The sequence below is a fragment of the Haliaeetus albicilla genome, chromosome 15 (genome assembly GCF_947461875.1).
Source record: "Haliaeetus albicilla chromosome 15, bHalAlb1.1, whole genome shotgun sequence".
Taxonomy (NCBI): domain Eukaryota; kingdom Metazoa; phylum Chordata; class Aves; order Accipitriformes; family Accipitridae; genus Haliaeetus; species Haliaeetus albicilla.
The window spans coordinates 4,696,936-4,712,885 of NC_091497.1; the positions used below are offsets into that span (position 1 = coordinate 4,696,936).

Genomic DNA, 15,950 nt, shown 5'->3' on the forward strand with positions numbered 1-15,950 from the left:
CCATTCCCTGTACTCAGTTACACCACAAGCCTCCTTTACACCCTTAAATATTAACATAGCTATTCTCTTGATGTGCGATTCCTCATCATCGTATGAATAAATGATTAATTGTCACCATACTGAGCAAGTACAACTTTTATAACTATATGAATCAGCACTGTGCCAAGCCCTTCAGGAACAGTAAGGGTGTTCAAGTATTTATTGCACCTTATTGCTTCCTGGATCATTTAAAAGGAGTCACTGACAACCATTTACACAGGCTTGAAAGTTTGCCTCCGATGTACTGAGCAGTTCTGTATTTCAAAATGCAGACGTACCTTCTTTCCCAGCAATTTGACACTGGGTCTTTGGCAGAAAACTCCACAGCTTGTCCAGCAAATGCTACTATTTGCAAAGGCACATCTTGTGTGTTACCAGAAGATAATTTTAATGAAACTTTGAGCGTAATTTTAAGTACTGTTCTAACAATTATGCTGGCTTTGGTGATGTTCTCCATGGGTTGTAATGTGGAAGTTAAGAAATTCTGGGGCCACATAAAAAAACCCTGGGGCATTTTTGTGGGTTTCCTTTGCCAGTTTGGAATTATGCCTCTCACAGCCTTCTTGCTGTCCTTGGTATTTAACGTGCTTCCTATTCAAGCTGTTGTGGTGCTGATCATGGGATGCTGTCCGGGGGGCACAGCCTCCAATGTCATTGCCTACTGGGTGGATGGAGACATGGACCTAAGGTAAGACAGCCGTTCTCTAAGTAGTTCATCTGGCTTTTTACATTATAAACTTCATATTGAAATGAACCGTCTGATTTTTTTTTCCTTAGCTTCCTGGCCCACACATGGTGGAGCTTTCTTCTTATAAAGATGTTTAGTTTCTGTAACAGTAGTAAATATAAGCAGAATAGCAAATATCCTTGGTGCACTGAGAATTCATGTGAAAGACAGCATAACAGAATTGTGTATATTAGAAAATGTCTTTATTGTAAATCTTCAGATCCTGCAGAAAATAGCATTTGTGAAGACTGCTAAGGTACTAAGGATTATGAAATCTTTGTCCGAGTTAGAACTACTTTTGTGATTTTGTTTCTCTCGACATCTTGGGCAGTAAAAAAAAAAAAAAAAACAAAACAACAACGAAGGATTTTAGGATCTGAATCCTCTGTACAAAATAGTGGCTATGCAATAGTTCTTGAAGCAATGTTCCTTGAAAAAGACCACCTGTAGAAAAATATTTTCCCTCCTTTTGTGTTCTATACAATGAATAGACAGGCATAGATTTTCTCTTTGGGAACTAATACAAACAAAAATCACTTGCGGTAATTCTATCTGCTCCTGGCACCTTCTGCAAAGTCTTCAAACTGAGGGAAAGTTTTACAGGCTAGAAGCCACTGACTAAGGCAGCTCTGCATACTGGAGGCAATGAAAAAACTCTTTTGTGGCAAAATGCGATTGTCTTGGTGACAGGGTGCTCTGAAGTCAGAAACAGATCTGTAAGGCACCTGGCATGGCCTAGGACAACAAACACTCAGGAGAAGTGAACCCTACTCTTGATGCAAATTCTATGGGGGGTTCATTAACTCTAACAGCCTTTAAAAATGAGCCATCTTTTTATTTTTATATCCTGATTGCTTTGGTCTAAAATAAACAGGATCATTTCTCTGTTTCCCACAGAGTAACATAAATTGAAGCGTTCATCCAATTTATCATATGCCAGTCTGAACCAGAAATGGAAAAAATAATAGAAGTAAGAAAGATGTGGAGCTAGGGCAAATAGACTAAGAATGTTAATATTTGTAGCTTTAGTAAGACATTTTTTCCATCCTTTGAAAATAGTGAACTTTTCTGTCACATGCAAGTGTTAATGTAATACCAGCTTTCGAATTATGTACGAGGTCAGCTTTGTCAATCAGCAACTTCCTCACTGTGAAGGAAAGACCTATGATATTAGGAACTGTAAGACACTTAATTTCAATCAATACAGGTCAAAGAAACCAGAGATGGAAAGATATCCAGCACAAGTCTGAAATTCTGTCCTAATCTTTCCTTGGAAGAATACACTGAGCTAAACTATGCTTTCTCAGCTCCTTATGTTCAGTCACGCCACTGAAATCAATGGTAAAAATCCAAATTGATGATGCTATAAATGAGTAGGGTTTATACCCCATGATGCTGGCAGAGGGTGAAGTAAATTGAAAATACCTATAAAAGGTTATTCTTCAGGTAAAGACCTTTACCTTAAGAAGCCAAAGGCTTTCGGTCAGTACCTTTGTGACAATAATGCAGGGACCAGAGGATATGGGAGGTACAGCAGAGACGGCAATGCAAGCATCTTCAGTTCTTGATAGAAGAATAACAGTACAAGTAGCTTGGCTGGTTTCCAAAGCTAGCACAGTATTATAGAAAGCCTGTCCATCATATCAGACAACTTTTTTTTTTTTTTTAACTGATAATATTTCATGTTTATACATAACAACTCATCACCATTGTCTACAGTCCTGCTTCAAAATGCCCCAATGCAAACAGACCGCAAGTTAGAGCGGGAATTAATTTTCTACTGCTCATACAATCACAGGGAGGTGAAGTATGAGGTTTTTATACCTTTCTTAGTAACTCAGACCCAGATGATATCCTCTAAAGCTTCCCATAGGGACGTCTGGGTTTGACATCTCTTGATATTTCACAAAAACAACTGTTTCTGAAACAGCATCTCCTCTCCTCCACAGCTCCCCTGGGAGCTTCTGTGAGCACAGGGACTGGGGTTAGAGAACGTGCAGACTTTGGAGCAGGACGTAGATACAGGGACAGTATGAAGATGTAGGAGATATGGAGGTAGGAAAAATAAGCTCTTTTATCCATTCAGGGCTTCACCTGACCTTAATTGTAGCCCATGGCTCTTTTTTCTCTGTGTGTAGAAACTCTCTTGCCAGAGGCTCCTGCAATGTTCTATTCGATGACTCAGAAGCAGAGCGTGGTAGGAACCAAAATTAATGCAGATATTCCTGTGGTTTCTGTATTAATTACTCTAGAGTTCTCTGGATCTGCCCTGTTTGTGGGATGGGGTCAGTAGTTGCTTTTTTGAAGGCAAACAACGCAAAAGAGAAATCAGAAGTGAGGTTCATAAGGAAGTTTCCAAAGTCCCTTAACTAGAACCCTCTCTCATTATTTTTATGTCAGAGGAGTGTGATTTGTAGGCATAATTTTATCTATTCTACTCAGATTCGGAGAATTTCCTCCTTATTTTAGCTGTCTTGCCTTTTCCTCCTTCCTGTAGCAGAATGCATCTTTTAGCACAAGGTGTACCAGGCCTGATGGTTTCAAGACTTTATACTTTAAAACAGAAATGTCTTTGCACAAACCAAGGAAGCAACGATACCTACGATTAGCTTCACCGAGTAATTCTCAGCATCTACTCTTTGGCCTAGAGCAAAACAAGCCAGAAAAGGGAATTTTATTACATCACACATCCTAAACGATGAAATATTTTGGGTTTATGCTGTTGACTTTGGAGTGAAAATTTAACTCTCTAGAACTGCTGGTATAACAGAAAGCTCCGTTTGATGTCCGTCTGGCCCTGTCCAGCTTGCCACCCTCTCAGAAGCCAGCCGGACAGACAGCACGCAGACAGACTTGCCAACAGACCTTCCTGATGCCTGCCTGCCTGCCTGCCTCATTTGCACTGAAAGTTATTGTTCTGTGCCTGCAGAACACGTTGACATTTTACGTTCCTTTCTTTTCAGTGGAAGCCATTCCTTCCATTTAGTTTTTTTCTGACCTGATATACAGGATAAATTGGCTGTAGCCAGCAGCATTTTTTGCCCAACCTTTTGTAAGCTGTGAAGTCATAATAAGAAAATGAGAAAGACCATAGGCTAGCATGAGATGAACTGTCACTCTAACCAATTTCTTCGCAGCATCAGCATGACAACTTGCTCCACGCTGTTTGCAATGGGAATGATGCCACTTTGCCTCTTTGTTTACACCAAGATATGGACTGATTCTAGTGCAATTGTCCTCCCCTACGACAGCATTGGTGAGTCCAGTGAACCAGCACTTTCCCTCCTGACTCTCCCCTTATCCTCCCTCTAGTAACAACCACCTTTATACCATCATCCTGCAGAGTCATGAAGAAATGACCTGAGATTTCTAAATATACTCATCCTCCTACTTTCCAATAACTTCCATGGGAATTACGTACCTAGATCACTTCACAGCATCCACAGCTCTGCAGAACAAAGATTTGAAGTCATTATGACTAGCGTACAGATATTTATCACAAGGTTGTGCATGCTTTTCTTTCCAAACAGTTTGGAGACCTGCGTGGTACTGGGATAAGAACACAGAATAATGTGCACAGGAATAGCTGCTTCCCCTGGATGAAAGTGTTTGTAACAGCTTTAAGGCACAATCCTGCAAAGTGCTAAGTGCTGAGGCCATAATCTGGCAAAGTACTTAAGCACATGTGGATAATTAAGCAAGTGATTAAAACTGCTGAGTCTCTTTGAAAAGCTGCAATCTACACTGCCAGGAGTGGCTTCGTTTGACTTCCTGTCAAAAATCTCATCCAGCTACAAAGAGCAAATAGTCAAAGTATTTGGAAATACATGCTCCAGCGCTTTGCTGAGCTGTGGCCCTAGTGCTTATCAAGTGCGGTTCCATGTTGTGCTAATCTTAAGAGCCAGCAGAGTCACTTTCATATTCTTCAATTTCATTTCCCATTGTCCTCGGGAAAAAAAAAAATCACATACGTTGCTTGCGCTTTCAAAATAAATACTGGAGGGGGGAGGCCAAAACAAAAGAAGCTCTAAAGCAGTTGTTGATATGGTACAGTAGCGAAACACCTGCAGACAAAATGAACATTTAATATAGCTACTCACATCACAGGATAGTGATGATTAGCACACTCAAATTTCTGTCTGCCTTTCTGATGCAGGTGAATGAGCATGTAGCTCAGCAGAATAGCAATTACTTCAACAGGCTGCCAAAGATAACAGACTCTATAGAAAAGCAAATGGGCAGGTGTGGGTAAAGTGTGCATGTGTGCTCTGGGGGACGCGTACCAGAAACAGCCTCTGAAGGTTTGCTCCACACCCCGAGCCACTCTACACGGTGTCTGTCCTCCTGTCGTGAACTTCTGCGTGATACCTGGGCTCAACTTCTCTTCTCTCTTCTTTTTTACAGGAATTTCACTGGTAGCTCTTATAATTCCTGTTTCGTTTGGAATATATGTTAACCACAGATGGCCTAGTAAAGCAAAAATCATACTTAAGGTAGGATATATAAGGCTGAAGCATTAGTAAATATGGACAAATTATGGAATCAGCGGCACCACTGAAGCAGTACATTGCTATTCATAGTATTAGTATCTGACTTCATAAGAGCCGGGAAGTTTTCAGCAGAAAACAGATGAGACGCTGCGGAAATGTATTGCTTTCCCCCTGCACAAACATGCATGAGTTGCATACATTATTAGAAACCATCATTATCCAAAGAGCCTGCTTTTGTCTTTGGCTACAACTATGTTAGTAATTGAGTTCAGTTTATAATGTAAACTGAAATTGGAAGGAAAATCATTCAGGTCAACTGGAGGCAGGTTTTCTCTGCAAAATAATAAAAAAGGAGCACATCCTGGATCAAAAAAAACCCACTTTCTACTTTTAAACCACTTTACTGATTTTGGGGGGCAATTTTGGGGAGTGTGAAGTCAATTTTTAATTAAAAAAAAATCTGAAAATCTTCCAACTGTTAAAAAAATCTAACAAAACTATTCACAAAATTCAACTGCCTTTGCAAGATAGTTTCAGATGCATCAAAAATATGGCAGTTTGGCAAAAACTTTTCTCACCAAAATAATAATAATAATAACAACAACAACAAACTTAGCTGCATTTAATGTTAACAGCAAATTAATCATTCCGAACACTAGGTTTAGGTTTAAAATGGTTGTCAGACATATTAAGTACCCTTGTCCTTTGTTAACCATTCTTAGTTAGCAGATATATTTTCTGAATTTTCCTAAGGAAAACTAATCTGGCAACCTGTTATTTTACCTACACTTGGTTATCATTTCTCTGCTATCAGCCCAGGAAGCAGAGAACACAAATAAGGTCCTTTTAAGTCAGTTCTTAGCTTATTGTGTTGTATTTTTAAAAGCACTCACAGCCTACTTATGAACTTGGGTACTATTGAGTGCTGGTTTCAAAACTGTACTATTCCTGTTTAATCAGTTAAGGGAAAAGCATGCACTTTAACTCGCATGAAAAGAAACTCTACTTGCTCTCTCAGCAAAACACCATTTCATCTTCTTTCTTACCGAGTGGGTGATCAACCCACAGTAGGATCCATTGGCAGTTTGCTTTATGTAGACAATGAAGCGTCAAGTAAAGATTGAGCCGTAGCTGTCAGATTAAGGTCCATATAGTGAGAAATGGAGATAAAGGCACAAAGACAGTGTGCCAGGTGAAATAGAAGAGCTTGTCATTGCCAGACCATGTTTCTTCTTCCTAGGTGCATGTGGTTAATAGTTCAGTCAAACAAAAGTACTTGTTCACTCAGTGCTCTTAAAAAGATTTCAGCCAAAGACTGATGAAGTCGGTTCAATGGGAATACACGTTTCAGCTGAGAAATGGATTCTCCTAAGCTTAGACCCAGAAGTCTGCCGGTGAGATCCTCGGCAACATGTGGCATAAGGGCAGACGTTTCACTTTGATATTGAGAAGAGAGTGAGATACCACTTTTTTTGGCAAGCAGTGGTAAATATCTCAGTACATTCAGCCAGAGGAAGTAAAAATCAACTCAGTGGCTATGTAGAAATGCTATATGAGCTCACAGCCAGTTTTAAAACACAAGTTTTCAGCCACATTAAAGATCTGCTCCTCTGCTTGGCAAATAATTTCCCATCACTAACAATCTAGCGTCGAGTTAACATATGCTACACTGAGCATAGAGTGTGACTGCCCAAGAAGTGGGGAGGAAAAGTGCCTTATACTAGCTATTAGGCTGTCAGCTTCCCAACAGTTCTGGGGAAATTTTTCTAATGTGTGCACCATTCCTCGCTCACGTCACACCTGTGAAATTATTTTTAATCTCCATTTCTAACTACAATTATAGCCAAGGCTTCAAGAGACTAGTTTTACAGGTATCTGCTATAGATACCTATTATAGCTGTGCCTTGATCTGTATCTGTAGTCACACATTGAAGTACACTGTACATGTCCTGTTTGGATAAAATGGCAGCTATCTATCTAATCTGTCTGCCTGCTGTGAATTACATTGCTGTAAACTTTAGGGTTTATGTTTAATAAGAGGTGTCAGTGACTCAGAGACACTCACGGGCGTGTTTGACGCTATGTTTGATGCCATTACATTTCGTTGAGGTCTCTTAGTCACACAGCCCTTCCTCTTTCCCTCACAGGTCGGTTCCATTGTGGGAGCGATCCTCATCGTGCTCATTGCTGTGGTTGGGGGAATACTCTACAAAGGCTCCTGGACTATCTCACCCAAATTATGGATCATTGGCACTATATTTCCAGCAGCTGGCTATTCTCTGGGATTCTTTCTGGCCCGTGTAGCTGGTATGTCTTGGCACAGGTATGGAATTCTCTGTGACAAAGACATGTACCCTTTTTTCAGCTGTGAAAAAAGTTTTCATTTAATGATTAATCAATGCTGAGAATGCTTCCAAAACATTAGCTATGCTGGAGTCACTCATTCCCAACCCTGTGTCTGGGATGCTATATGTAGATAAAACTTTTCTTGTGCACATGTTTATTTACAGATGCTGACTATACTATTTCCTCCAATCTTTCATATGTCTTCCCATTGTGTGCCCATGTCCTACACTTCAAATAAGTGAAACAGACCTGACTTATAAGTGGGCAGCAGCCTACAATTTAGAACATCATTACAGGAGAGGGAGATGATAGTGAGTGTCACATATATGACTTGAAGGTGGATCACAGTCCTTTACAACCGCTGAACTGCCATAAATTGTGTGTGTTCTGGTGGTAACAGCCATATGACTTGTGGAATGTTTTGTGGACTCTGTGAGCTGAAGAATAGTTATCTTAGTTATCCATTACTGTATGTTTCTTGCTTATCCAGATTACTAAAAGGCATAAGGGCCCACAGGCTGCTATTTCACAATGGTCTTTGTGTTATTCCCTTTAGATGTCGTACAGTGTCTCTGGAAACAGGCATGCAAAACACTCAGCTGTGTTCAACTATAGTACAGCTCTCATTCACTCCTGAACAACTTGAACTGATGTTTACTTTCCCACTCATCTACAGCATTTTCCAGCTGTTGTTTGCACTACTAATTTTAGGAGGTAAAGTATAGCTATTTTCTATTATAGCATTATAATTATCATTATTGTTATCAGCCTCATTTTTCATGGATGTGGAGAAAACAAGAGGGGATAAAAATAATCAAATGGAAAATATGTGCCCTATACATAACTAGGAATATACAAGGCTCAGTTCAAGATCTGGAAGACCCCTTTTTTCAGCACAAGGTGGGATCTCTACCACCTACAAGTGGGCACATGAGAATACACTGAGCACAGGATGGTTATTACCCTTGGCCAAGGAAGGGCAAATGCCTCTTCTCCCACTGCTCCAGGGTGCCTGGGCACACAGCTGCCCACCAGGGCCATCCCCACAAGCACGCACAAACTCCCCCTCCTACCAGCTGTTGAGAGAGCAGGCATTAGCTTCACGGCTAATGTGAGAAAACATCTTCCCTTCGAGGTAAAGGTCCCTTTTTCCTCCCACGTACACCTCTCATGAGTTGCACTGCTGCTCCTACAACTACGCTGCCGAGGGTCAGGGTCTTATCCCCGCTGCTCGCAGCTAAAACCAGCTGGGACTGTGGAGCCCCCACTCCCAAACCAGCCATCTCCCCGACACCAGAGCACTGCCCCGGGGACACAGCCCCGACTCCCACCTCTCCGGCAGGCAACGGCGTGGGGACCGACGAACCGCTTTGTCCCAGCTCCTGCCCAACGGGACTGGTGTAGAAGTGAGGGTCAAGAGCCCAAAGTCCTCCCCAGGGAGGCAGGCAACGCTTTTAAAAGTCACTTCACACAACAGGAACACAAAGCAGTCAAACACCAAATGCAGACTTTAAAATGCTTTCCTTGTTATTTTCTAAACATACTTTTCCAGCGATGAGTGCTGTTGACATAAAATAATTAAACATAGCTTTAAAGAAACTGGCTGGAGGTGTTGGAATGTTGTAGCAATATGAGGAAGGAAAATGTTGCATGGCTACATGTTACTACAGTGTCCTTTTCAGGCAATTGTTATAATTTCTTTATTTAATACTAAATATATACTGATTCCCAGGCTACCGCCTTTACAGAAGACACCGGGTCAAAACAAAGACAGATGTTGAGAAAACAGAGGAAAAAGAGGATTCAAAATCAGCATCATCACATGCTAAAATAAATGGAGGATTTGTACCAAATGAGACCAAATAGACAATTACCTCTCTTCCCACCAGCTGAAAAGTTATACGGTTTACTTAAAACTTTTTTTTTCACATGCCGTTGCTTTATTTAACAAAAGGAGAAGTTCTGCTGATATTGTACAGTAAGACTTTAAAATGATTAACTTATGAAAGATTTCTACTTTGATTTTGAACACGGTTTCTGCCACAATTGTAGAATCTGGTTTTGAAGCTAATTCCCTAAAAATATTTGATGTTTTATTATGTCTTATTTAAAGAAAGGCAGAATAAAGGTGGGCTATTGCTAAAAAAACAGGCAGATATTTGCATTACCAACTCCAGCTCATGATCCTGCAAATCCATCTGCTAGTTTCAGCCCCCACACCAAACAAAGAGAAATCTTGTAAAAGTGCCTGGGCAGCAACAGGAGTTGATGTGGAAGATCTGATAAGACTGAAGGACTTTCACTGAACATGAATCAACCATGAAATTGGAACAAGCAAATAATGAAATAAAGTTTCATTTAGGTCAGTCTGGGTAGACTAAAGTCATTGCACTGTACTAATTGCTTGAAGCATTAATTTATTCTAAAGCTATAATTTTAACAAGTGCAAGGTACGTTATGACTCTGGGTTTTTGCCTACAGTAATAGAAAGTAACAGCTTTGCATCTTCAGTCCGGGTCTTTTAGGTGCTGGACACTTGAACAGAGAGACAAAGCTGAGGGCGTAAGCCTAGAGCAATTCCAGTGTGACAGCTGCATACAAAGGAGCAGGCAGAGATTTTGGAAGCGTAAGAAATTATCAACTTCTGCACTGAAAGGGAGGCATTTGAAAGTGGAACAAAATTGTCCCTGATTCATCTAGGACTACTTTCATCACCGTTAACACGAGATAATAGCTCTTGTAGAGAGTTATGTGTTTTCGTTATTTTATGAACTCAATAAATTTGAACTTACCAGGTGTCTGTGGCATGTAGACACTGAGGTAGTTGACAACTTTAAGATTTTAATTATATGAACCACAGACAGAAATAATTGGATGTACGTATACCTTATTTGTCTCTGAAAATTCAAAAGTAGATATGGAAAGCTGTCTTAAGTTTGTGGAGAAAATGAGTATAATTCTAAGAGAAACAGTGCAGTAAATTTTTTGCAGCTGTAGTTTTTATGGATACATTCAGTAACATTAGTCCTGTAGTTCTTATGTAAAGAAAACATCCAGAGAACTTCAGATGAAATGAATGAGAGGTTGGCTGACCAAAAAATTCAAGAATGAGCCAACTAGCAACAGATGGAAACTATACACCTCTTTGTCGTATTCAAGTGGACCTTCTGAGGTGGTGTGAGTTAATGTGGCAGGTTTTTTACAAACACAACTGGAATTGTGGAATTTAAGTTCCCGATATGTAGCTTTCCACTGCTGCAGAAATGTGCCCAGTATTAAACAAAGAATAAATTATTTCTATCTACCATATGTGGGGGAAAAGGTCTCGAAATGTTCCTGAGTTTTGGAAGGCTTGAAGCTGCTTCGTTTTGGGGGGAGTTCAGAGTGGTCATAACCTCCAAGGAGGAGTTTAACACTTAGCGGGAGTTAGTACATAACGAGGCATGCTGTGTTTTACAGAAAGAAGATTAAACAGAAAAATGTAGGGAAGTCTGTTATGGAGGAATCATAAATGTGAAACAGCAGATTCACTGAGAAAAAGATAAGCTGTTATTTGTAACATCTGTAGTAAAAACGTTATTGTCTTTATCCTGCGTCCATCAAAAAATGGGCAGCCAAAGTTAGTTAGGATCATGTCTTTCTTACAGACCAAGATGCTACTCTTTCCCCATGCTAAACTTCAATGCTTCCGTGCATATTTTAAGCAGATTTTGAAAATGTATTGAAGAATAATAGTTTGTCTTGCTTTTACTATGTGTGTGTGTGTATGTGTATTTAAAGCAACTGTGTAAACACTGAACTAAATAAAGTCAGAAACTATTTATAATTTTGCCCACTGGAGTAATTTAAGGTGGAAAGAATGGAGATTAAAACCTAACACACAGACAAAGTTTATGGCTTTGAGATGTAACAAAAACACCTCAGATCATGTGTAAAATTAATATGTTTATTAATCAAAGAATCATAGAATCATAGAATAGTTTGGGTTGGAAGGGACCTTTAAAGGTCATCTAGTCCAATCCCTGTGCAATGAGCAGGGACATCTTCAACTCGATCAGGTTGCTCAGAGAACCCCATCCAACCTGACCTTGAATGTTTCCAGGGTCATCTACCATCTCTCTGGGCAACCTGATGAAGATTAAATGAACATGGGATGTCTGATGCCATATTTGGTATATATTTTTTAATGTATACGTGCACTTGGGATCCCAGATGAAGGATGGAGGCTGCAGTTTCTGCAGCCATTACAATTACATCTAGCAAGATGTATGTCGTATGTCCCAAGATTTATATGAAGCAAAGCCAGCTCAAAGATCTTAGCCGACATATGCCTCTAGAGCACATCAAACTTAAAACAAAACCCCAGGGCTTGTTAACATCACCAGAAGCAGGCTTATGTTGACACGACAGCTGCTAAATCTCCAGCTGTGGAAGTCTGGGCAGCATCAATGTCTGTCCATCACTGGTGAAGCTGGGGTGGGCTATCTCACAGCAATGTAAGGGACTTTGGGGGAAGCTGTGTCCTGTCCCAAAAGGTCTCCAGAAAGATGTTATGTGTCTTTGGCTGTCAGCCATATAAATGCTGAGATATGGGCTTCTCAATTGAAGGAGGCTGGTGGCCTCCAGCGTTGCAGTTGCAGTTGTCTCAGCATTGTCAAAAGAAAAACCCCAGCTTGTCAAGATCAGCTTGTTTCACTTGCTCAGCGTCATCTCCTCTCATGTTCTCCTGCAAGAAAATCCTTTCAAAGGAAGGCAGTATCACTTAGTCACCACGGCTTTTTAAGCAATATTTGATCCAGTGAAACAACCTGTGGACGGGACATTGCATGATGTGCAATTTAAAAGCATCGCGCAGTGATATTCAGGCTAACAGATACCCAATCTAATTAACTCTTACACATACTGGTATCATTGATTTACCCATTCAGGCTAAGAAGTCATACAGATGACTTAGCAGGTTCTAGGTAAACACATTTAGTCTACTTTTAGTTAGTCATTCATGTCCAGAGAGCCTGGGTAGTCCCTGAGTCTTAACACTGCTGCGCTGCTGGTTCTCAAGCCGTTGCAGGCAAAATGAGCTGAAGTATGTCTAAGGATAGACATACCCTAAAAGTTGAAATGACAGCTGGATTAATGCCTAGCTCATCCCAAGGTCTGTAGTATAAGGGCTGCAAGGATGCAACAATCATACTTGCCAAACCAAAGCCATAAATCTGGGTATAAAGACGTCTTCCCTAGTCAGTGAAGAGAGAGAGATGCACCACCAGAGAGTTAATCACGTCCACTGTCTCAGACTCCTCTTACAGGATGAGTTGTCCACTGGTATTGTCTGTCTCTATAAAGTAGATTTAGATGGCCTGACTTAGACCAAATACCTATTTTTTTTACTCTCAGACAGAAAAAAAAAAAAAAAGAAAGAAAAAAAACCAAGAGAAAACAGTTGAAATACCTCTTCTGGTCTTCATTTCTTTTTCTGCATAAAGTCTCTGAACACCCAGTATGTTTCCTTTAATTGGGAAGATAGGTCTTTATCACTGAGAAAAATAAAACTAGACAAAAAAATGTCTGTATGATGATTTTAATCTCCTATGAACATATAACTAATTTCTCAGCTGACCAAAAGACAGGTAAAAGAACTGGTTCTGTCATATTGTGTGCTGTGTTAGTCAGAAGAGAGTGCAATTTGAATAGAATTAAGAAGCAAATTGATTTGCACTTTATGTTAAATGAGTTTCTTGTTTCAGACTAATGAGGTTATAATGTTCAAAAAACACTATTATAATCTCTGTCAATCAGTATTATTTTTGTCAGCCTCAGAAAGGAGAAATGAACTTATTTTTTTGTGGTCCAACCAATTAGTGTACAATACACTTGCTGCAAATCTAAACCAGTAATCCATATTCCCTTTCTCCTGAGGCACAGACCTCCTCTGCTTGGTATTTGATGAGAATGCTCCTGCTCTCCCCACATTAACTGTATCACTTGCTCATGTCCAGAATTAAAGCAAATATAGTGCAATAGTACCACAGCCAAATGACTGGATTTTCCAAGCCAGAACCGAAGGGCAGTAGAAGTAAAACTCTGCTTCTCTTTCCTAAGGAATATTTATTCTGCTCCAGAAACACTAACATCTCAGTTAAGCTGAGCACTAAATTAACTCAAAATATCAAATGTAAAAATAACTGTTACTTGCCACAATATTTGCCATTCTTCAAACTGGAATTGCAGAAGATGGATAATTGAAAACCCTGAAGGAGTCATAATATGTTTTCATTAATAGTTATGCGCTGTGGAATGATATTACCGTCTCCATTTAATTTCCATTAAATTTAGCCATCTACAAGTAAGTTTCCAGCATCGACCTTCATCCTTCCCTGAAAACAAGGAGTTGGTACTGTCAGTAGAAAAAGATAGATGTCTCTGGAGAGCAAGCCATCACACCCCTCAGACACCTGGTTGAGGACAGGAGGAATTCTGGAAGGAGACAAAGAGATGACACAGAATTGGGTGTGAAATTCAGCTGCCTGAACAGAGGCACCTAGAGCGATCTGAGATGCTTTGGGCTGTCCTGCCTGGCTTTCCACTGGCAGTGTAGAAAGTCACAGGTATTCTGTAGGTCCTGTGTCCTGCTTGCACCTACCATGGCCCTACAGCATCTAAAATGGCACCAGACACTTGTCTGGCAGCCGAATCCTCCTCATGACTTCTGTGTAAGTCATCCTTATTTTCAGGGTTTCCCCTGATCTATAGGAATGTCTCTGCAGTCAGATGAGGGGTCAGCACTTTGCACAGGATTATTGCAAGCCCATAAGATGACCCTTGCAATATATTGTGAAATATTTCAGAATTTAGAAAAACAAACCAACAAAACATGTGTTACTTCCAGCCGCCTCTTGGAACTGTACCAAAAGTATGCCTCCTTAATGAATTTGTCCCAGCCCTGCATCTCTCCACAGAATTACATGGGACTTTGAAAGGGCTAGGAATAAAATTCAGTGAGGACATTCCAAACTATGTCTATGTAAACAAAGAGCATATAAAAAAGTAGTAGTGATATCTCTACTTGCTTATAATAGACTTGATGTAAAACGAATCAATCTATTGCCATTAACATCTGAAAGATCATAAATCAGCCTCCTCCCTCAGATAAGGATTGATTTAAGAAAACATGAGACTTTAGAAATGATAAGTTGAAATAAAGATCTTCATCTTTTGGACTTCAATTATTTGGGGATTCAGCCACGAGGACTGGACTTTTGACTTTCCGATAACCCACCAGTTGAGGAATCCTTTGCAATCGCAGCAAATACTTTAAAACTCCAAAGAAAGGGAAAAGAAACCTCAACATTGAAGAAAACTCTTATTGACCTCAACAGGAAGTTGATCAGTTCCTTTAAGTGGTACAACCCCTGCTTACTACATATCTTAGGTACTGCTATGAAAACTAATAATTTCTGTTCCAGGCAAACATAATCTAGTTGTTTTTCCTTAAGAGCGCACAAAGCTCGTACATTCACTGCAATTGTTCCTGACGATGAGAAATATTAGCAATTACACACCCAGTGTTTCCATCTCACACAAATTTAGCATTGCTTCATATTTTATAGATGTAATTTAATTGCTTCAGATATGCTGATTAGATGTGCTGATCAGATATCATTAAGGTAATCTGATACTTTTTTTTAAATATGACTGCAGACCTTCTGTCTCCTTCTTCTGCAATGAGTTTATGTATTACTCATTTGGGAGATTTCATCACAGTTTTTAAAAGCCACTTTCCCCCATCTGAATTCAAAATAGATGTAAGGAGGTCATATTGAGATGGTAAGGCCCTGTTTAAATAAGTTGATGGTACAATTAATTCCCCACAAGTGGAATTAACTGCAAGGGATTAATGAAAATGTCAGGGTTACAGGTTGTGCTGGTGATGTGTTTCTAATGTCAGTAGTAAATCTGCTGTAGGTAGAACACAAATTCTTTCCACATAAGGCTCTTTCTTTAAAAATATAGCCTGAACTCATAAAATAACCCACAGCTGATATGGACCAATCTTCCATAAAAGTACCCCTGCTGAGGAAACAGAACAAAACGTACAGCTTACATAGATGAACACATATTTCAGGTTTAAGATATGCAATGATCGTGTGAAAAAAAAAATGGATAAATTTAATGCACAATATGTAAAAAGTGGGCTTAAGAAAGAGGTGGAAAAAAACCTAATTCGTGGACCATAAATTCATTGCTGGCAAGTTAATATGATGCTCAAGGTACAAGTTTTGGCTCAGAAAGTCCTTTAATAGTTGTTTGCTGGAAGCTTCAGGGATACGTGCCCATGTCTCTCACACTCT

At 39.8% G+C, this 15,950-nt stretch overlaps 1 protein-coding gene across 1 annotated transcript; it reads left to right on the forward strand.

Moving 5' to 3' along the window:
• The first annotated feature begins 305 nt into the window (after window positions 1-305).
• On the forward strand, window positions 306-9,468 carry SLC10A2 (solute carrier family 10 member 2). Its single transcript, XM_009923532.2, has 6 exons — window positions 306-727; window positions 3,904-4,022; window positions 5,171-5,259; window positions 7,404-7,579; window positions 8,159-8,316; window positions 9,335-9,468. The coding sequence occupies exons 1-6, from the start codon at window positions 306-308 to the stop codon at window positions 9,466-9,468; spliced, it is 1,098 nt and encodes a 365-aa protein (XP_009921834.2).
• The last annotated feature ends 6,482 nt before the right edge of the window (window positions 9,469-15,950 follow it).

Coding starts and splice junctions, on each gene's coding strand:
- SLC10A2 (XM_009923532.2), top strand. CDS start 306: ATGCAGACGTACCTTCTTTCCCAGCAATTTGACACTGGGTCTTTGGCA. Junction 7,580..8,158: donor GCTGGTATGTCTTGGCACAG/GTATGGAATTCT, acceptor TATTCCCTTTAG/ATGTCGTACAGTGTCTCTGG. Junction 8,317..9,334: donor TGCACTACTAATTTTAGGAG/GTAAAGTATAGC, acceptor ACTGATTCCCAG/GCTACCGCCTTTACAGAAGA.